The 22,620-nt window shown below is 39.3% G+C and overlaps 1 protein-coding gene across 3 annotated transcripts in view; it reads right to left on the bottom strand.

Moving 5' to 3' along the window:
• The window catches only part of LOC149158608 (uncharacterized), a 259,349-nt gene extending 238,451 nt beyond the window's left edge, over positions 1-20,898 (bottom strand). Inside the window, exon 1 of one of the 3 annotated variants that reach the window (XM_089436273.1) lies at positions 20,478-20,898. In XM_089436273.1, coding sequence (XP_089292399.1) covers positions 20,478-20,699 — 222 coding nt within the window. In that variant the 5' untranslated portion in view covers positions 20,700-20,898. The remainder of the gene's footprint in view (positions 1-20,477) is intronic. The other 2 variants (XM_089436272.1, XM_089436271.1) reach the window with 2 other exon arrangements.
• Positions 20,899-22,620: the final 1,722 nt, after the last annotated feature.

Here is a 22,620-nt window from a genome sequence, read left to right as displayed (position 1 = left end):
TCTTCGAGAACAACAACCTACTTAATTTGTGTAGCAGCTTTTGGTGGAGGAAATTATTTTGGTTTTTCATCATTATCCTACTAGAATTTGTGAGTAGAAGGTAACAGCCTGACAGAGAATACAGCAGCTGGGCTAGGAAGGGTATATACTACAGAATTTTGCATTTATTCCTCATCTTCTGATTGGAATACGACAACTTGCATACAAAACCTTAGGCCTGTATGCAAGTCCAGCAATCTACAGAAACAGGGGGCTTTTGGTTGTCTCAAAATTCCGGAATGTCACAAACTAACTCTAGAAGGGGAGGAACTTCACCAGGTTTGCATTTTTTATGTTTAACATGTTTTTCAGCCAGTTTGACACAATAGAGAGGAGCTTGGTAATACATGTTGACCAAATACTAATAGTAAGCTGAAAGTGACTTATCTTTCTAGTTTCCAATCATGTCTATCATCCTTGTGATTTTATAGCAAGAATATGATGAGATACAAAGTTCATATTTGATTGCATGTGCTCGAAATTTATTTCCACGTGCATGTCAATGCAATAACAACTAGTAAAAGTACACTACAGTGATGAATAATGTTGGACGTATTGTCACTTAGATTGCACAAGCACTGCGACAATGACTCAAGTCGGGGGCTATCACCTTGGTCCCCGACCTCTCTATTCTAGTTGTCTCCCAACAGCAGTCTATTGGGGGTAGTCCCTATGGAAATGTGAAGGCGAGGGACAAGTTGCTAACCAACAAGTAAGGGAGACACAGTTGAGTGGCCTAGCTACTTGGTTATATGTAGCAAGATCTTAAGGATTAGATTAAATTCAAATATGAGACCAGTGCCTTATGGAGTCAAAACACTTGCTTATTATTAAATTAAGACCAACTAACCAAATAGAAAATCATTGCTTAGATCCTTCACTAACCTATATGCGATGCAAATCCTAAAACCTAGGTGTGATGCAAAGATCCTGGTTACTTTTAGTTATATGCCTAATCTAAGTATGACCTTCCCTTAACTGTTTTGAAGCTAGGCTTCAAGGTAGGTTGTGGAAAGGAGGCCAACAGCAAACAAGCAAAGGCTTGATTAACGATACCTTTTGTTAGGCTCCTATCACCCGATGCCTCCGACGCTGCAGAGACTGTGGCTCTGACAACTGCAAGGTCACCGTGTTAACCACTGAAGAGTTGCTAAGCCCCTCAAGCTAGATGAGAAGGGTGGCCCTAGAAGTCTATCAACCAAGCTTATGCTTGGAGGTAAATTATTAATGCAACTAGGCCTAGAATGCTTATGCAAAGGATGTGAGTGAACCTTGAGTTGAGATTGTTTAATCATTTAAGTACTTAAGTTATGATTACTTCTTATGACAAGAGTACTTAATGATGAATTATAAAACAATCTTACAACCAAGAATGTGTCGATTTTCTTAGTGCCAATGTAAACAATATACCAATCCACAACATGCTTAACCAATGATAGCAATTAAAAGAATATAAATGAATTACTTAACAATTAGCCAATGATTACCAATCACAATTGCTCAAGATATTCCAATGATGATTATCAACAATCTTATGCCAAAGATAATGCCAGAAATTATGTTCTTTAGACAATGCCACTTATTTAAGAGATACTTGATTAAATTTAAATGTCAAAACAACCAAATAGATTCTTCAATGCTTTGGATCACAATTAAGATGCCAATTTATCACTTGCCAACACAACACAATTAGATATCAAGAAACAACAAGAATTAGATCATTAGATATCAATATGCCCAAAGAGACTTAAGATATTCGATACCAAGAGTTATTAAGATTGGAGTGTTTTAGTAAGTGTTTATTAGATGTGAACTTATGGATCAACTCACAACAACAAACGTGTTAGCGTAATTGCAATAATTAGAATCCAATCTGCTATAAAACCATGAACCATGAACAAAGAGAGATCTTGTGTTACTTATAGCCAAATCACATTCAGATGAGCAATCATTAGACCTATCGGACAGCAGCAAGAAAAATTACTCTAGATCAAGAAATTATCAAGCATGGAAAAACCAATTATGATCAATGAAATGTTAAGTGACTTGCCAAGTGAAAACACAAGCTAACTAATCCTCTTATGATGTGTTATTCATTGTTATATCAGATCTGAAATCACTTATTACAGAAGTATTAAAATCATGAAAACAATGAGCTATCAATGTGAGGGTGTGTGCCAAAAGGTGTCCAACAATTTTTGAATGCCAAAGACAAGTTTGCCAATATGAAATTATGAGATTTTAGCCCTGTTAAGATGTTATTTCAGATTTATATTAGATCTGATCTACTGATTATGCAAAGATATTTCAGTCAACAAACAAGTAGATCTATGCCCAATAATCAAAGTCCAATTTACCAAAACACTAGCAAATTTTTACCATGAGTTTCTTAGTGTGTTTAGACCACTTAGATGTGATTTTTAGGGCACTTAAGCATAAATTTTATCACTATTATGAAAGATTTATCAAAGTTGTAGCAAACAGTGAGAGAAAATGAGAGTTTCGAGATCAAACCCTAGACCCAAGGCCTTGTAGATCACTTGCCCAAGTTGCCAAAATTATTCCAATGCACTTGGCCCCTAAAAACACCAATCTTGAACCAATTTCTTCCTGCAAAAATCACCAATATTCAGTCCAAAAATTATAGAGGTAGGTTAGGGCCAATGAGGGCAAGGAAGAAGGCCAAAGGGGAAAGAAACAAGGGTAAGTAAGGTAATGGCTGCGGTCAAAAGGCCTCAAAATGCCCCAAAGCTAAGTAGCAGGAAACGCTGGGCAGGGGTCCGTTTCCGTACGGAAACGAAACGGAAACGGGTTTCCCCGTACCGTACGGCGTGGAAACGAGTTTCCATCCGTACGGGCGCGTTTCCCGAGATGGAAACGCGCCCGTACGGACGGAAACTCGTTTCCACGCCGTACGGGCCCCGTTTCCTGTAAAAAAGCACTTGTTTTTTAAAAAAAAAAAAATTCCTAATTAGTTTAGGGTTTAGCTTAGGGTTTCTAATCACTTCTAGAAAGCGTTTCTAAAGTTATAAAAGAGCTGTGCCTCTCATTCTCTCATCACACTATTCAGCAAGGAGTTTCTCTTGGAGATTGGCAGTTGTTTCAGTAGCTGGTGTTTTGAGCATTGAGCAAAGTAGATTTCAGCAGCGGGAGAAAGAGATTTCAGCAGCAAGAGAAGGAGATTTCAGCAAGAGATTTCTGTAGCAGCAGATTTGGCTCAGCTACAGCCATATTTATCTTCTCTTTTCTGGCATTTCCGAGTAGTTTCAACCACAGAAAATTAATTTGGGTAAGCCACATTCATTTTGTTAGTTTTTTCTTACTATTTCTTCAAATTTTCTAGGGTTTAAGCAGCTAAATTGCTGAAAAACGTTTTTTATTTATAGATTTGTTTTTTAAATTTATTTTTGCAGCAGATTTGGCTCAGCTACAGCCATATTTCTCCTCTTTTCTGGCATTTTAGGGTAGATTCAGCCACAGATAATTCATTTGGGTAAGCCACATTTATTTCTTAGTTTTTTCCTTACTATTTCTTTAATTTTTCTAGGGTTTATACAGCCAAAAATATGAAAAACGTTTTTATAAATTTATTATTTACAGATTTGTTTTTTTAATTTATTTTTGCAGCAATGGCTTCCAGCCAAAGTGCAGCTGCAAATTCAAACCCTAGGGCCAACCCAAGGGCTGAATATTATCCTCTTTGGAGGCATGTCGTGAAGCTTCAAAAATGTGGAGGTGGTGGCTCATGGGAATGGCGATGCACTCTTTGCAATATTACGTACAAGGGCTCCTACCCAAGAGTGAAGGCGCATCTGTTGCATGGAGGAGGACAGGGGATTGTGGGTTGCACAAAAACAGCAGATCCGTTGGTAAGGAGGGCATATCAAAGAGAGCAAGATGAGGCGGATGGTACTAAGAGGAGGCATGATGAGCATACTCAGGCTACATCTAACGTTGAGCCAAGGATTGTAGTTGAAGCAAGAAAGAGGAGAGGTGGTCTGGGTCACAGTCAAGAACATGAACAAGCAGCACCCAAACATACCAAAGGCTCAGGGGCATCCCAATCAGTTCAGGATAGCAGAATTGCTAGATTGGTGAATGTGCAAGCAAGAGAAGAAGCTGATTCCAGAGTTGCCAGGTGCATTTATGCATGTGGTATCCCATTCAATGTTGTTCGCTCTCCTTACTGGCAAGATATGTTGAGGGCAGTTAACAAAGCTCCTCAAGGGTACAAGGGGCCCAACTATGAGAAAGTCAGAACCCAGCTTCTCAAAAATGAGAAGGAACTTGTGGAGGACGTTTTAGCTCCAATTCGTTCTTCCTGGAGTAGCTCTGGGGTTACCATAGTCTCAGATGGTTGGACAGATATGAGGCGCAGACCATTGATAAATATCATTGCCACTTCCCCCAAAGGAGCAATGTTTATCAAGGCAGAAGACTGCTCAGGAGAGGTGAAAGATGCACAGTTCATTGCTGATATTATTATAAAAGCTATTGAACAAATAGGGGCTAACAGGGTGGTGCAAGTTATCACGGATAATGCACCAGTTTGCAAAGCTGCAGGTTTGATTATTGAGGGGAGGTATGACAACATATTTTGGACACCATGCATTGTCCATAATCTGAATCTGATCTTAGAGGAGATCGACAACAAAGTTTCCTGGATAAAGGAAGTCACAGGGGATGCAAGGGAGATTATCAAATTCATCACCAACCACCACCAGTCTCAGGCCATATTTCGAGAGTACTCCAAATTGGAGTTGTTAAAAGTTGCTGAGACAAGATATGCCTCAAACTTCGTGATGTTGCGCCGCCTTGTTGAGGTTAAGCATGCATTAGTTTCTATGGTGGTGAGTCAACTGTGGATTGAGTGGAGACAAGCAGATTCAGAGCGGGGATCTATGGTGCGTAGATTGTGCCTTGATGAGGATTGGTGGAGCAAGGTAGATTTCTTGCTAAAGTTCACAACCCCTGCATTTGAGCTTCTCCGGAGTGCTGACACTGACCAACCTTTCTTGGGAGAGGTATATGATGGCATGGATTCCATGGTTGAGAAAACTATGGAAATCATTTCGCAGGAGTCTCCACAACTTCTGTTTGTTGATGATCATTTTGCTGGTTTGATCAAGAAAATCATTGTTGACCGGTGGAACAATTTCAATACACCATTGCACACTTTAGCACATGCTTTGAACCCCAAATTTTATGATGAGGAGCTTATTGCTAAAAGCAATGGGAAGAGGAAGGCACCCCATAAGGATAGAGAGGTGGCTACTGGGGTGAAAAAAGCACTAATGAGAATGTTTCCTTCTCACCTACATAGGGAGGTAAAGGAGGAATTTGCCAGTTTTGCTGCAGGAATAGATGATTATGCAGATATATCAGCTTTGGAGGAGAGAAGCACCATGAATCCAGTTAGGTGGTGGATGTTGAAAATAATACTGAGAGGGGGGGGTGAATCAGTATTATCTAGCAATTTACCAAATCTTCCTTATTTGATCTTTTGAATTATTCTTGCATATCAGTACCATAAAACAATGAGCATGAATAAAGAAAATAGACAGTCACACCAAAGAACACAAGATGTAAGGTGGAAACCCAATGCGGGAGAAAACCACCTGCTGCAATATGTCTCTATCTTCTTTCAAGAAAATCTTTTTACAATGATTTTGTACTGGTGCAGTCCTTTACCAGCACGCAGGCTGCAACCTGCAGAGAGCTACAACTCTCTCTCGTTTTCCAGTCTCTCCTGGAAGGGAGCTACAACCCCCTACTTCTTTTCATGAAGAATCAAATGATCAACAAGTATACAACAGATACAGTCCACTACAGATATCAGATCAGTAATTACAGAAATAACCCAGAACACCTTACGAATAGAAATATACAGTCAACAGATCATCTCAAGACAGGGACGCATATTTTCTTTCTGTGACCTGCGACTGGACGCAGTCTACCTTCCACAGTTCTGCGTGCCGACGCACTGTTCCTCTATGCTTTGCTGCGACCGGCGCACCCAGAAACACTATCGCGCCGCGTCTTTTGCTTCAGAGACGCACCCAATAACAAAGTCGCGCCGCGTCCTTTACCTCAGAGACGCACCTGAGCCTTTACTGTACTGCGTCCCGGCGCACTTTCCCTTCACTGAACCTGCGTCCCTTCAGATATAAAAGATATGAGGACTTCAGAACCAACCCAAACACTCAGATCCACAGATCTGATCATGCGCCATAGAGATCACAGTCCATTAGAAGATTCGCCTTCATAGATCTGGACTAGATCTCACCAAAAGATATTCGACCAAGATGATACATAATCCAAATGAACTCCTTTGCTTTATATAGGCAAGCTTCTCCCCAAAACATGGAACAAAACCACGAGCCGACACCATAGAAACACAAAACCGTCGGCTAGATACCACACAAGAAACCCCCACGTGCTTTTCTCTGCCTTGAAATGTGTGCACTGGGCGGACGCACCTCCTGAACGGCTGGCCTGCGTCCCTGGACGCGGGTTCTGTATGGTATACCTGCGGGGACGCACTTGCTGAACATATTTCCTGCGTCCTTCTTGATTTATCTCCTGAATGGGTTTGCCATCAAGGACAACACCTGAATCATAATGCCAACAATCTCCCCCTTTGGACTTGATGGCAACCACATAATCTTCAGCTTCATTCTCCCCCTTTGACATCAAGGGCAAAGGGTATGCTCCCCCTATGCTCATGCATCTCCAGATCTGTAACCAGAAATCCATCATGAAGGAGATAGAGACATATTGCAGCTATTTCCAAGATCTTCTTTTCCATAATGCCAACAATGCATTATGTGCTCCCCCTGAGCCTATACCACCAATAGGAAGATGATCAACAGTAAGATGATGCATCAACAACCCCCAGCTTTTGCCTGAGGTATTCAAAAGTGTCCCTGGACAACGGTTTGGTGAAAATATCAGCAACTTGTTCCTTAGAAGGAACATACTCCAACTTGACCTTCTGTTCAAGTACTTGTTCCCGGAGAAAATGGTACTTGATTGGTATGTGCTTGGTTTTTGAATGCATAACCGGATTCTTTGAGATGCTGATTGCACTTGTGTTGTCACATAAGATAGGGATTGGAGGAGTACAAGTGATTTGATAATCCTGCAAATTCTGCATCATCCAAAGGAGTTGGGTGCAACAAGATGCAGCAGCAACATATTCTGCTTCAGCTGTAGACAAGGCAATTGAACTTTGTTTCTTGCTGAACCAAGAGACCAGTCTGGGACCCATAAAGAACGCACCACCACTTGTGCTTTTCCTGTCATCCACGCTTCCGGCCCAATCTGCATCTGTATAGGCATGAAGAGTAAGATCTGTATCTCTAGGATACCATAAGCCATAATTTTGAGTCCCTTGAAGATATTTGAAAATTCTCTTCACTGCTTGAAGATGAGTCTCCTTCGGATTTGCCTGAAATCTTCCAACTATTCCAACTGCATGCATGATGTCTGGTCGGGTACCTGTCAAATATAGTAAACTTCCAATCATAGATCTGTAGGTTGGTTGATGTACTGCTGCAGAATCATCATTTGCACTGAGACTACATCCTGTGACCATGGGTGTACATACTGGTTTTGCATTTTCCATGCCATATTTCTTCAAAATCTGCTTGAGATACTTGGTTTGAGATAAAAGGATTCCTCCTTTCTTTTGTTGGATTTGCAAACCAAGGAAGTATGTCAGTTCTCCTAGCAAGGACATTTCAAATTCTTTCTGCATGACTGAGGCAAAGCTTTGGCTCATAGCTTCTTCATTGCTGCCAAAAAGAATGTCATCTACATACACAACAAGTATTAGCAATTTGTCATTTTCAATTTTTATATATAGATTGCTATCTGCTGAACCTTTTGAAAAACCTTGTTGATGAAGATATTTGTCCAACCGGTAGTACCAAGCCCTTGGGGCTTGTTTGAGACCATAGAGAGCCTTTTTCAATCGGCATACAAGATTTGGATCATTTCCAAGAATGAACCCATCTGGCTGTTCAATGTACACTTCTTCTTCCAAGTCTCCATTCAGAAAGGTTGATTTTACGTCCATTTGAAATACTTTGAAGTTCTGAGAACTTGAGAGAGCAAGGAACATTCGGATGGCCTCAAGTCTTGCAACAGGAGCAAAAGTTTCTTCAAAGTCTATTCCTTCTTGCTGTGCATACCCTTTACAAACAAGTCTGGCTTTGTTTCTAATTACTTCTCCATTTTCATTCAATTTATTTTTGAAGACCCATTTTGTTCCGATAACATTCTTATCCTTTGGTCTAGGAACCAGCTCCCAAGTGTTGTTCTTTTCGATTTGCTCGAGTTCTTCATCCATTGCTTTCACCCAACATTCATCTTTGCATGCCTCTTTCACATTTTGTGGTTCAGTAGAGGAGAGTAATGCCAAATAACTTGAAGCTTCTGCAACTGTTCTTCTAGTTTGTATACCTGCTTCTTTTTGTCCCATGATCTGAGATTCTGGATGGTTCTTTTGAACATATCTGGATGGAGTCTTTTCTTCTATTCTTGTTCGTTCTTCTGCTTCTTCGTGAGGTTCTTCTTGAGATTCTTCTTGCGGTTCTTCTTCTTCATCATTCTGTCTTTGAGGGTAGCTTTCATCTTCTTCGATGTCTTCACGATGTATTTGCCTAGGAATGTATCCCTTCTCATCAACCACTACATCAATGCTGTCAACAATTCTGCCAAGTCTTTTATTGTAGCATTTGTATGCTTTGCTATGTGGAGAATAGCCAAGAAGAATGCCTTCATCTGCTCTAGGATCAAGTTTGCCAAGCTGCTCCTCAGTATTCTTGATATAGCATTTGCTCCCAAAGATTTTGAAGTGCTTTACCGAAGGAGTTTTACCACTCCAGAGCTCATGAGGGGTTTGAGTGCTGTTCACCCGGACATTTGTCTTGTTGAGAATAATAACCGCAGTATGTGCAGCCTCACCCCAGAAGGTTGCGGGGGTTCCTGATTCATCAAGCATAGCACGAGCCATTTGTTGGATTGTTCTGTTCATTCTTTCAACAACTCCATTTTGCTGAGGCGTTCTAGCTGTAGAGAATTCTCTCCTTATCCCATGTTCATCACAGAAATCGAAAAATTCATTTGAAGTAAATTCCCCACCTCTGTCAGATCTGAGGCACTTAATTTTGTGACCTGATTCATTTTCAGCCAAGGCTTTGAAGATTTTGAATTTTTCGAATGCTTCATCTTTGTGCTTCATAAGTCCTAACCAAACAAACCTGGAGAAATCGTCAATAAATAATATCAAGTATTCCTCTCCTCTAGGTGTTCTTTTTCTGAATGGCCCACATACATCTGTATGTACTAGCTCAAGAGGCATGCTAGCTGATCCTTCTTTCTCTGGAAAGTTAGTCCTGGTTTGTTTTCCAAACTGACATGATCTGCATATGGTGTTGTCAGGAATTTTGATATCTGGAAGATCGCGAACTGCCTGATATTTACATGCTTTCCTTATTTGTGAGAAGCTTAGATGTCCCAACCTTCGATGCCATAACCAGTGCTCTTCATCCTTGCTTAGATAGCATTGTTGTTGTCCTTCTTCAAATATGTACAGATTATTTGGAGTTCTTTTCCCTTTGAGAACTGTTTTCCCTGTATCAAGATCATGAACAAGACATCCATTTGATCTGAATATAACCTCGGTTCTTTGATCACACATCTGGCTGACACTTAGTAGATTATGCTTCAATCCATCAACAAATAAAACATTTCCAGCCTTAACATCTTCTTTTAAAGGAGCAATACCTTTTCCTTTTATAGTTGCAGGAGTATCATTTCCAAAAGAGACTTTCTTTCCCTTTTCTAAATTAGAATAAGACTCAAGTTTTTCTTTATCACCTGTCATATGCTTCGAACATCCACTGTCAATGTACCATAGATTTTCTTGTCCTTCTGCATAAAATGCTATCCCACATCTTTCTGTTTGAGGTTCCATTATTCTCCATGTTTTGGCGCCTGAGGCTTGTTCCTTTTTCTGCTCTTGTACCTTTCTTTCCGGAAACCTGCTTCTGCATTCAAAGTCTTTATGTCCAAAATTATTGCAAATAGAACATTCAACTTCATTTTCAAGAGCTGAAAAGTTGTTATAGGTCCTTTTTGTAATCCCTGTCATACTTCTTTGTTTTTGAGCTTCCCTAGTCATGATTGTTTTATACGCAACACATTGAGCTGCTTTGTGACCAAAGTTATGGCAAGAAAAGCATTGTCCATTGAAGAAGCTTCTGCGATTATTGGATCTACCAGCCAACTGATTGTAATTTCTATTTTCATCTATTCTTGAACCAAATTGAGAAGATTTTACCTGTGGCTGGTTGTGGCTTTTGTTCACCCTTGAGCTGGATTGCCCTTGATAGTTTCTGTTTGACATTTGTCCCTGCTTTACCTGATGATCTTCCTTGTGCTCTTGCTCATTTCTTCTTGCTGCATCAAGATAACTTTTTGAAGTGGATGCTTGAGAAGTTTCTCCATTATAGCCCAAACCTGTCTTATTTAGTGGAGACCGCTGCACACTGATAATCTCATCCAAAGTTTCAGATCCTTTGACAAACTTGAGATTAATAGTTTTTGTTTTCTCAATTTCTTTTCTAAGACCAACAATTTCACCTTCTAATTTTTCAAGATGTTTTTCTTTTCATCAATTTGGAATTGTAGAGTATCAATAATCATGTTCTTTTCTTCTATGCATCTCTTGAGTCTAGTAATTTCATCATAAAGGTTATCCACATCTACAGCATCCTCATAATCATCATCTTCAAATGCCATTAACAACCTATATTTATTACCTTGTTCATCTTCATCACTGTTTGATAAGCCATCACTATCTTCATGGGTGTAGTAGCTTTTCTTATTTGCACTCTGTTTCTTATTCCATCTAACTGGTTCCTTTCCTTTATCCTTATAAGAGCATTTTGCAGCATAATGACCTACTCTTCCACAAGCAAAGCATTTGAAAGGTAGCTTACCTCTGAACCTTCCAGAACCCCTTTGAAGATTTCTGACAAAATTTGATTCTTCTTCCTCTTCTTCTGGAACATGACTTGCTTCATAGTGATCTTCTTTGCCTGATGCTTTAAAAGCAGCTTCCCTTCTGTCTGATGGACCTCCCTTTCTCATTTCATAAGCAGTTAGAATTCCATGCAGCTGAGACATAGTGAGAACACGGAGATTTTCCTTTTCTTCTACTGCAGATACTTTAGATTCAAACTTGGGGGATAATGATCTTAGAATCTTTTGAACTACTATAGTCTCTTTTATTTCTTCACCCAAATTTTTCATACAATTAACAATCTCATCTACCCGAAGAAAATAATTAGCCACACTTTCATCATTGTACATCTTGAGAGTCTCATATTGAATCCTAAGAGTTTGAAGTTTAGCTTCTTTTACCTGTTCATCTCCTTCATAGCTAGTGATCATTTTGTCCCATATCTCTTTTGCTGATTTGAAGTGCATGACCTTCATGAACTCTGTTTGGGATATACTTCCTAATAGAGTACTGACTGCTTTTGCATTTGTTTCATACTGCTTTTTCTCAGCTGGATCTGTAGGAGTAACTGAAGGAAAGGCATAGCCTGTTTCTACAATGTTCCAAACTTCTGTACCAAGAGATTGAAGATATGCAGTAATTCTTACCTTCCAATAATTGAAGTTTGTCCCATCGAAGACGGGTGGCCTGATTGATGCTTCTCTCTCGTAGTTGCTCATGATGAACGATCTACCTTCAAGCGATCAAGCTTTTCTGAAGGACCTGGCTCTGATACCAATTGTTGAAAATAATACTGAGAGGGGGGGTGAATCAGTATTATCTAGCAATTTACCAAATCTTCCTTATTTGATCTTTTGAATTATTCTTGCATATCAGTACCATAAAACAATGAGCATGAATAAAGAAAATAGACAGTCACACCAAAGAACACAAGATGTAAGGTGGAAACCCAATGCGGGAGAAAACCACCTGCTGCAATATGTCTCTATCTTCTTTCAAGAAAATCTTTTTACAATGATTTTGTACTGGTGCAGTCCTTTACCAGCACGCAGGCTGCAACCTGCAGAGAGCTACAACTCTCTCTCGTTTTCCAGTCTCTCCTGGAAGGGAGCTACAACCCCCTACTTCTTTTCATGAAGAATCAAATGATCAACAAGTATACAACAGATACAGTCCACTACAGATATCAGATCAGTAATTACAGAAATAACCCAGAACACCTTACGAATAGAAATATACAGTCAACAGATCATCTCAAGACAGGGACGCATATTTTCTTTCTGTGACCTGCGACTGGACGCAGTCTACCTTCCACAGTTCTGCGTGCCGACGCACTGTTCCTCTATGCTTTGCTGCGACCGGCGCACCCAGAAACACTATCGCGCCGCGTCTTTTGCTTCAGAGACGCACCCAATAACACAGTCGCGCCGCGTCCTTTACCTCAGAGACGCACCTGAGCCTTTACTGTACTGCGTCCCGGCGCACTTTCCCTTCACTGAACCTGCGTCCCTTCAGATATAAAAGATATGAGGACTTCAGAACCAACCCAAACACTCAGATCCACAGATCTGATCATGCGCCATAGAGATCACAGTCCATTAGAAGATTCGCCTTCATAGATCTGGACTAGATCTCACCAAAAGATATTCGACCAAGATGATACATAATCCAAATGAACTCCTTTGCTTTATATAGGCAAGCTTCTCCCCAAAACATGGAACAAAACCACGAGCCGACACCATAGAAACACAAAACCGTCGGCTAGATACCACACAAGAAACCCCCACGTGCTTTTCTCTGCCTTGAAATGTGTGCACTGGGCGGACGCACCTCCTGAACGGCTGGCCTGCGTCCCTGGACGCGGGTTCTGTATGGTATACCTGCGGGGACGCACTTGCTGAACATATTTCCTGCGTCCTTCTTGATTTATCTCCTGAATGGGTTTGCCATCAAGGACAACACCTGAATCATAATGCCAACAGTGGATTTGTCATGGAGCAAATGGTGTACATTTGCAAAGCCTTGCCATTCGTATTCTTTCACAAGTGGCAAGCTCTTCATCAGCAGAAAGGAATTGGAGCACTTATGGTTTTATTCATTCTGTGAAGCGCAATAGGTTGGGCTCACAGAAAGCAGAGGATCTTGTTTATGTGCACTCCAACCTTCGCCTTGCATCTCGTAGGGGTCCAGAATACAACAGTGGTCCTTCTAAAGAATGGGATGTGGATGCAGAAAATCCTGATTTGGATCTCTCTCTTGCTGCCCTGAATATTGAGGAGGATTCTGGAAGTGGAATTGGTGCATCATCTTCTTCAGCACCACCATCCACTGTTGAGCATTCTGTTGCTTCTATTTTTGATGAGGATTGTTATGATGAGGATTAGTCTTTTGTGACTTGTCTCTATAGTTCTTGCAGCCTTATAGTCTTTATTGTACTTGTAGCCTCATATACTAATATAAATAAAGGCTGATTTTGGATTTTCCAGTTCCTATATTTTTATTTTCATTATGTGATGACTCATGAGTAAATGTGATCATTGTGATGTAAATTTAATCTTAATGTTAAAATGTTTAAGTAAATGTATCATTAATGCTTTATGATTGCAGTCTTGCACATATATATATTAATAATTTTTAAATGTTTTTAATATATATATATATATATATATATATATTCGCGTTTCCCCGTTTCCAAAATTCGGGGAGGTCGCGTTTCGTTTCGCTTCCGCGTTTCGTGTCGCTTCCCCGTTTCCCAGTTTCGTGCAACTTAGCCCCAAAGGAGGGCCAAGAGGCCCCAAAGGATTGCGGCATAGGGTTTTGAGGCTCCAAGGTCTGCAGCACCCTAAGGGAAGCCTCTAAGAGGTTGTCGCAAGCCCAAATTGGTTGCGGCCTAAGGGAAGAAGGGGAAAGGAAGGGGGTCGAAGGCCCTAGGCCTCACGGCCAGGCCTAAAAGGCCCTAAAAATACCATGGCAAGGGGAATAAGGGAGGTCGAGGCCTTTAGGGGCTTATGGCCAACCTTAAAATGCCAAGAATGGATAACGTAGGGGGGGGAAGACTGACGTAGGGTGCCAAGGAGGCTAGAATCTTCAATGGTTGGCCCTGCAAAAATTGCACAGGCTAGATATTACCCTCAAGGGCCTAGATCTAGCTCTAATCTAGCTTTTTTCCCTTGATCTCACCTGCACAAATGATTTTATAATAACCCAAAACACCAATATATACAAAAATTTCAAAATAATTCAAAACCCCAAAAATCCTAGTTGCAAAACAAATGTTAGAAAATAAATTATTTACAAAACTCTATTTTACGAATATATTTACAAAATATACATGTGAAAAATGCTTGAAGGAATATTGAAAGATTAAATTTTTATAAATCTTTGATAATGGCTAAATGTATTTCGAAAGATAAATGTAGAAACCACAGCCTTAGCGAAGTTAAAGAACCATAAAAATTATTGGGATCCAAACAAAGTCAGTGTTTGTCCATGGTTTGTGAACTTGGAGTCCAAGGGCTAGGGAACCCGCAAACACTATATATTTATGAAAGATAACCGTTAGAACACAAAGTGAATCGGATCACCTAAGATAAGCCCACGGTGTACCAACAGAATGCTTCTATCACCTACAATGAAATAACGATTAATAATAATTACAAAGCACAATATAGGAATCTTCATACCCAACACATACCATAAATCAATAGATCAGAGACACAATGAAATGTACCCCAAAGTCTTTATTATGATTAATCCAATGTTCCCAGCGGGGCAGTAATTTACATCAGCTTTTCAGAGTTACATTAGGCAAAATCTGATGGCTTGAGACACAAATGATCTCTAATTTATATATAAATCCTCTAAGTGGAAAATTACGGCAAATTGGCTTGATCCCTGTCAAAATAATCTCGGTCGTTAATAAATCTTTGATGATCTTTTAATCTCTGTCATTGAAATAATTATTGTTGAGGAATTTTCGACTTTCTCATTAAACACCTTTTTATTAGCTCAAAAATAATTATTTTGAGCTAATTTCCTCAAAAAAATTGACTTTGACTTGACCACCAAGGCCTAGGGGTCCAAATTTTCTTAAAATTTCCAATATTCCCTTGGTGGGGCACCTCTAAAATTAATTTCTTTAAAACCCACGAATTTTTCGACTTGGAAAATTTAATTTCTCCGGCAATTTAATTTTTGACTCAAATTAATTAATATTCTAGCTTAGGATTAATTTTATTTTTTCAAAAAAAATAATTAATTGACACATGAGGATATTAATTATTTTTTCCACCCTCAAATATTTTAGCGATGGTGTCTAAGTATGAAGGACCATGCACTAAAATATTTTTTACATAAAATTTACAAAATTCAACCCTAAAAGGGGGAATACTCATTTATTATAGACCCTCAAAAGACATACCCAATTCTGCGACACAATATGATCTACTAGACCAAGTGATTTGTCATAAAATAATTTATCCAATTAGCTTAAATTTTTCTAAAATCAATTTACAGAAGACTCGACTAAAATACTAAGACTCACCTAAGACTTTCACAATAAATTCCATCCTAGATTTGGGGTGAGGTTGGAGGGAAAAACTATGTCGATCATCTATGTTTAGAAACATAAATGAATTTGTGAGAAGAAAAACCTCCTAAGATGAAATTCCTCGCCAAAATAATAGGCTTACCTAGGTTATTACATACATACATGGTCTTACTAGCATCATTTACATTAACAATTTTGCAAAATGGGTTTACAATGACTCAAAATGCTGATGGTTGATGATCTTGATCCCTTGAAATATTTGGTACAACTGCTTCCTTGGAACTTTGATAAAATGTGTGCAACATCTGGCTCCATATGGAAACACGTTGCTTTCATGAAGTCCATCAAATAGATATCCCAAAATCCTGCATCCAAAAAAATAAAAGTCCATCAAATAGATATCCATTCAAATCCAAATCATCATGCATACATAGAAAATTCACTGGAATAGAAAAGGTCTACTCTAAGAAACTAAAATATAAAGGTATGAAACATAAGTGTATAAAATAAAACTAATTAACGACATAAATGAAAAGAAGTAGGGTTAGAGATACTATACAAAGGACGCCTAATGGCATCAAATGTCATCGGTGTGGCACAATCTGAGACGTCTACTTGCTGGCAAATAGATCAATGGGTTGCTTATCAAATGTCCCTTGATGAAACTTGACCCTCTTTGGCTGATGAAGATTTTGATCATTGTGTTGTGTGAAAATTCATGAATCTAACACATCAGAAACCCCTACTGCAATTACTGGTGTACAGTCTCCTACTTGTTCTTTACATTAACAAGTTATTTAATTGCATAAACATCGCAGTAAACATTATTGCAGCCTTCACAAATATACAGAACATGCACTGAAATAAACTGAGACAATAACACAAGGGACACCATTATTTTTGAACAATCGTCCCCGAAAAACCCAATTCATGATAACCGGTGCAGCATGTAGAGGGTTTGTATTATTAAGCAGATTCGTGAATACAACTAGGGTGCCAGAAATGGCTCACCCAACAAAGAATATCCTCGGCAATAGTACCTCTATTCGGAGACAGATATTTCGGCAAATCAGCAACCGAATGATCAAACCCCATAGTGACTCTCGCTGTTCCCTATTCTGGATAGCGAAAGCTGCTCCAAGCACTGCTCAGGAACTACGTCACTCCTTCAGGAGTTGCATCACCCTCTCCCGAGTCAGAATCTGTTGATCTGCTCCCAACCTGCCCCACAGAATCTCCCCAATGCTGCCTCTGAGTCCCAGCGTTAGCCTCTATGACTTTTGCGTCACCTGTGTTAGCCTTTTGTGTCCTTTGCGTCAGCTCTTCGGCCTCTGCGTCAGCTCTTCGACCTCTGCGTCAACCCTTCTAGGGCCTGCGCTGTCTCTCCCAGCACTGTGCTGCCTCTCTGTTATGCATTCTTCAGCCTTGGATGAAAATCCCTTTGCTGAACTGCCCCTCATTGCCACTAATCACTTGCTCGATTTCCTCAACAAACCTCACCCCAAAAAATCGAACTGATTGATCTCTCTTGGTGTATCTCCAACTGACCCTCAAGCTTCCTCTTATACTTTTCCTGTTGACGATTCAACGGCCGAGATTAAGTCCCTAATCAATGGCTAAGATTAGAACTGGCTTGATCCTCGTCACTTAGAACTTTCTCAACCATTTTATATTAATACACATTAATATTTTTATTTTCCTAAGACTCTCAAGTGTTCATTTATACTTTTCTGTTGAGATATCAATAGTCGTGATCTAATCTCTAATCAATAGCTAAGATTAAATTAAACTTGATCCTCGTCTCTTAGAAACTTCTCACCCATATTTACATTAATTCACTTTAATTATTTTAATTTCCAAAGTTTTAACATAGGCACCATTAAAAATAATTAATTATTTGAATAACATGCACTCCGGGTGGAATGTCTCCAAACAATTTTAGGGTCTTGGAGATCTCATGTGTTCTAGCCCCTCCACAAAGTTTTGGAGCTAGAGCACATCTGATGCTACCCAAAAATCAACACTAACAGCCTCCTACAACAACGACATACTTCACTTGTGTCACTATTGTTCTGCACTGATATTTAAGCTTATTTCCAGCCCTCTAGTATGACATGCGGCCTCCTCACAAGCTATGATTTAGGGTTGTGGCATACCCTAATCTCCATAACGTACCTGCGGCTTATTTTCACAAGAGACTACAGCCTCAAACCCATGCTAAACCACCCAGATTTCCTCCTTGAAGTTGTGGCTCCCTTGCCCTAGTCCTCGGCCCTACAAATAGTCACAATTGTAACCTAAACTCGGCCCTGTTTCTCCTTCTTTGGCTGTGGCTTAGCTTCAGATGTTATTTCTCTATGAAATGTGCACTTGTGGATGATGAATTAGCCTCCAACCTCACTTTCTAATTATACACAATAGAAGGGCTTCATTTGGTCGCCCAAATGGGCTTGACAACCTGTCAACAAGCCTTCATCCACTAAGTCGACTTGTGAAAAACCCAACAGTGACATTCAAAAATTAATATCTCAAGTCTACAGCGCCAATTTGAGTGATTTTCGAAGCATTGGATTCGCCACGCCATCCTCTATCACCTCAAATTTTCTCATGCCCATACGTCTCATGGTTTTGGCCCAACTCCTTTGGATACAAAACCCCAACCTTGGGTTCCAAGCCCACAAACAACTTTTGTGGTGCTTCACCCTCCAAACCCTGAACCCTAGGGCTTGGAGCACCTCCCAAACTACTCAAAAATCAAGTTAAACTTAGGAAATAATTAATTATCGACTAATTAATTTAATTGAACTATCTCTAGGTGGAATTTTTATAAACGATATCTAGGTTCTACAGAACTCATGTGTTTTACAATCTCCACAAAGTTTGAGGCTAGAACACCATCCGATCCTTCAAAAATAACACATGTGATATACACCTTGGACATTGGACACTTGACTTCAAAAAGCTTGGGTTGGGGAGCATGCTTTATGGAGGTTGGTAATGGAACCGAACACAAATGTTGACGAGAAACATTGGAATTTACTGACCATATTGCCACACATGAGAGTAGCATCAGGTACAAGAGAGGACATGTGGATGCCCTAGCTTGGGTTTGGATGCAATGGAGAGTCCTAGCTTGTGATAAGTTTGAAGGGCTATCTTGTACCAACTTGTGGTATGATGTTGGTATGCACTTCTAACTTCATTCTTATGTATATATGAATACTTTGTTGTCCAAACTTTGTCTAAATGCAGATCTGATTTTCAGTTGATGTTCTCCTGGTGATTGACCTAGTTTCTAGTGCTGGTTAGTTGATTTAACATAACAGTAAGCAGATTCCATTAAGTAATTTGACAAGTAAACAAAAGCATGAAGGCGGATTTACAGCTTTAACAAATTTGATGCATATATGTCATTTTCAGATCTGTTGTATGTTGGGGATTGTGTCCTTAGGCATGGAAACAAAGTTTCCTTGAAGTACATGTGTTCGGTGTTTATTTTCTCAGGCTGCCTTATGTGTTTGGTTGGACTGCTGGAATACACGCTACTGTAATTCAGCCATAAGGTTGAAAAGTTCACAAAAAATAGATCCACGAACCCCCAAGTAAATGAAGTAAAATTTTTGAATTTGCATTAAGCATGGATTTCAAAATTTCCACACCCTTCTAGTCTTAACTGCAGGACTTTATGCTTGTCTTCAGTGAAAAGGAGCAGTGTCCCAGTAATCTATATCCTGGGGTCTTATTCAAAATTCCTGAACCAGAAAGACAAAAGTAATTGTGTGCTTATATCCTTGCTCGTAGCTACTCGCATAAAACATGTGAGTCATGTGGATACAGACTTTCTCTGGCCTAATTCAAGATTAATTGCAACGAAATCACAAGGCTTATTTTCCATTGCCAGATCCATTATAGTTATCCACTCATTTCCAGGGCTTGTAACTGCATTTGAGAGAGGCTAGGGGTGTTGAGCCCCTTTGAATATATCTCCAAGGATAATTTAAGAACTATTTTGTTTTCTGAAAGTTTAGGGGCCAACCATTAAACACAAGCGCGGGGTGTTGAGCATCTGCCAACCATTGAATACAAGCAATATTAATCGAAAGTCACCCGACACATGCTCGTGACCCTAACCACTAACCACTTATTCGTGTCTCCCAAAAATTAAACCTTGATGAGTAACCTGACATACAGGTTTCTTCACCGTTTAACTATGACCCATTGACAGTAATTGACTTAGCTAGTACTCTCGATTTTTTTGGGCAGAATATAGCTATTAAGGTCCAAAGTGATTTTAACAGCTAGTGATGGAGCTACAGATTATTAAATTAAATCAAAAAATGTATGAATCATTTCGTTGCCCATGGAAGTTGGCTGGAGCTAACCAGCCATATATTGAGTATTTAATGCCTTCAGAGCAGCACGCCACTTAGCCCGATAACACGGGAGCGGGCAAATATTATTTAATGCCGAATTTGCCTACTCCCATGTTATCGCTTTAAGTCGGGTGCTGCTCTGAGGGCATTAAATACCTAATATATGGCTGGTTAGCTCTTTCCATGGAAGTAAATCCCCCGGCCAGTAATGAGTCCTGCAGAGCTGCGCTGCCAAGTGATGTATGTACTATGTACAGAATGTATTTGACAATAGCTTCTTCAGCGGGGCCGCCCCCCTCCCCGAAAAAAAAATGGAAAAACCTTTATCCTCTTTAACAGAAAATGTACGAAACCTATCTTTTGCAGACATTCGAAAATCTGCCATGTTAAGTCCATATTATGATCGGTGCTTTCTCTACAGGGTTTTGGCAGGTAAATGACGATCGAGAGTGATAAATAAAAGAGAATGGAGTTAGAGAATTACAGATGCTAGAGTTCGAAAATTGAGTTGATCAGGGGTGAGTCTATGTTTGTCCCATTCAAGAAGTTTTCCCTTAGGACATTCCTGCGACTGCGATAATGGAGTTGATTCCTCCGCAGACGACGAAAGGCTGGCCGGCTGAATTTTAATCGGAAAACAACAGCATTCGTGTGTTCTTTTGGCTGATGCTGAGATAAGCCATCGACGAGCGCATGAAGAAAACATTTTGCCGATCAAAGGGCCGAAAGCACTGGAATGGGGTAATAGTTAGAACGGGTATTATGCCCTCAAGTTCTTTTAGAGCTCCTTGGGCACGACTTTCGGAGGTCTGTCTCGTATGGAAAAAATTATTAGTAAAGATATCTAATTATCAGTCTTGGGATTCTCAGTTGATGGTTTTACTTAAATGGATAGAGTGAATTCCTCGAAACAAGCTATCGGAGTCCAATAGAACCACATAATTTAATAATTACTGTGAATTCCTCGAAACAAGCTATCGGAGTCCAATAGAACCACATAATTTAATAATTATTGTGAATTCCTCGAAACAAATTCACGTGCGCCCAATCGAATCAGATAACGTAATTAGAAACGTTACTCTTCCAATACGTGTAACGACAAATTCTGCCACCTCCCATACATGGATTTTGAAAGACATGGAGTATGAGCGACATGGAGTTGGAATCATTTGATATAGACATGATTTAATAATCACACAAATTCATGTAGGCCCAATCGAATCAGATAATATAATTAGAAACGTGTACTCTTCCCAAAGGTGTACACGTCAAATTCTGCCACCTCCCATACATGGATTTTGAACGACATGGAGATGAAAGGAGTGACATGGAGTTTGAATTATTTGATAAAAGGAGTGACATGGAGTTTGAATTATTTGATATAGACATGTTAGTGGTTAATATTTACATTTTGGTTAATTTTTCATGTGTTTTTTTAAATAAAAATTAAATTAAAAAAAATAATAATAATAATTGTAAATTTGTATTTTTTTTAAATGATTTGCTCAAAATTTATAGTATAATATTATTTTATTTTAAAAAGTGAAATTTTTATAGAGATTATATGAAATTATTATAAATTTAAATATTTTTACAAACATTTTGTAGTTTGCATATTAGAGACTATTAAGATTTGCTAATGTTTCTAAACCTTAAAATAAATTACCACCCTTAAAATTTTCTCTAGACATCACTCGGCAACTAGAACTTTTGATATGGGAAATAATGGGAATGAAAGAATTAAAATTTCTGGTAAGGAGTTTGGTGGAAGATTTTAATATACCAGCATAAATTCATCTTAAGTGATTTAACATGAGCCAAGAGGGATCAAATTTTTTCAGGCGGAAACTTCTTTAAAGTGCAAAATACAATGTTATTTTTCATTGTTTAAATTGTATTTTTAAAAGCTAAATAAAGTATATATAGGACCAAATAAAAAAATTTAATCATAAAACTTAATTTTTTCATCATATATACATCATTTTTTTAAATGATACATAATATATAAATAATTGACATTAAAATATTTTATATAGAATGTGCGTCCAAATTAAAATAGTTTTTTTTACTATTATTAATGTATTGTTAAGTATATAAGGTTCATAGAGTTTCATATTCTCTACATTCACCACTGAGTAAATGTGCATGTATGGGGAAGAGATGAGAGCTCCTGAGGCCGCCCGCGCGCAGCCCTAGCTGCTATTACAGCTCTCAGAGACACAGGCCTGCTTCTCCTCAGCGGCCTCCAGCTGCTGAGGATCGACCTCTTCTGGACTAGAGAGATAGCGCACCTCCCTGCAGCAAGCAATTCGTTGCTGCCGAGAAAATGGATCCACCAGAGAAGGAAGATCATCATTCAGTCCTCCATCAGGAATCAGAAGAAACAACCAAAGCATTTGCCTCCCTCATTTCGGCAATGGGACCGGCAAAGAACAGACCAGCAGTCTCAAAGTTTGTTAAAAGAATGGAAGAAATACCAGAGATATCTCTTCCTCTGGCCCTCCCATGAAAAGCAGCTCTTTCCCTGGCAGAACGAGGATTAGTAGGGCAGTTCACGGGGCTGTGGCCATCACCGAGGACTGTCCAAAAATGGGTAGAAAGAAACTGGTCAACTTCAATAAACAAGA

Source organism: Pinus tabuliformis, chromosome 5_2 (genome assembly GCF_031772625.1).
Source record: "Pinus tabuliformis cultivar Carrire ecotype Pingquan chromosome 5_2, CPIR1, whole genome shotgun sequence".
NCBI classification, from domain to species: domain Eukaryota; kingdom Viridiplantae; phylum Streptophyta; class Pinopsida; order Pinales; family Pinaceae; genus Pinus; species Pinus tabuliformis.
Note: the sequence above shows the minus strand (reverse complement) of the source record. Positions and strands in the feature narration are given on the sequence as shown.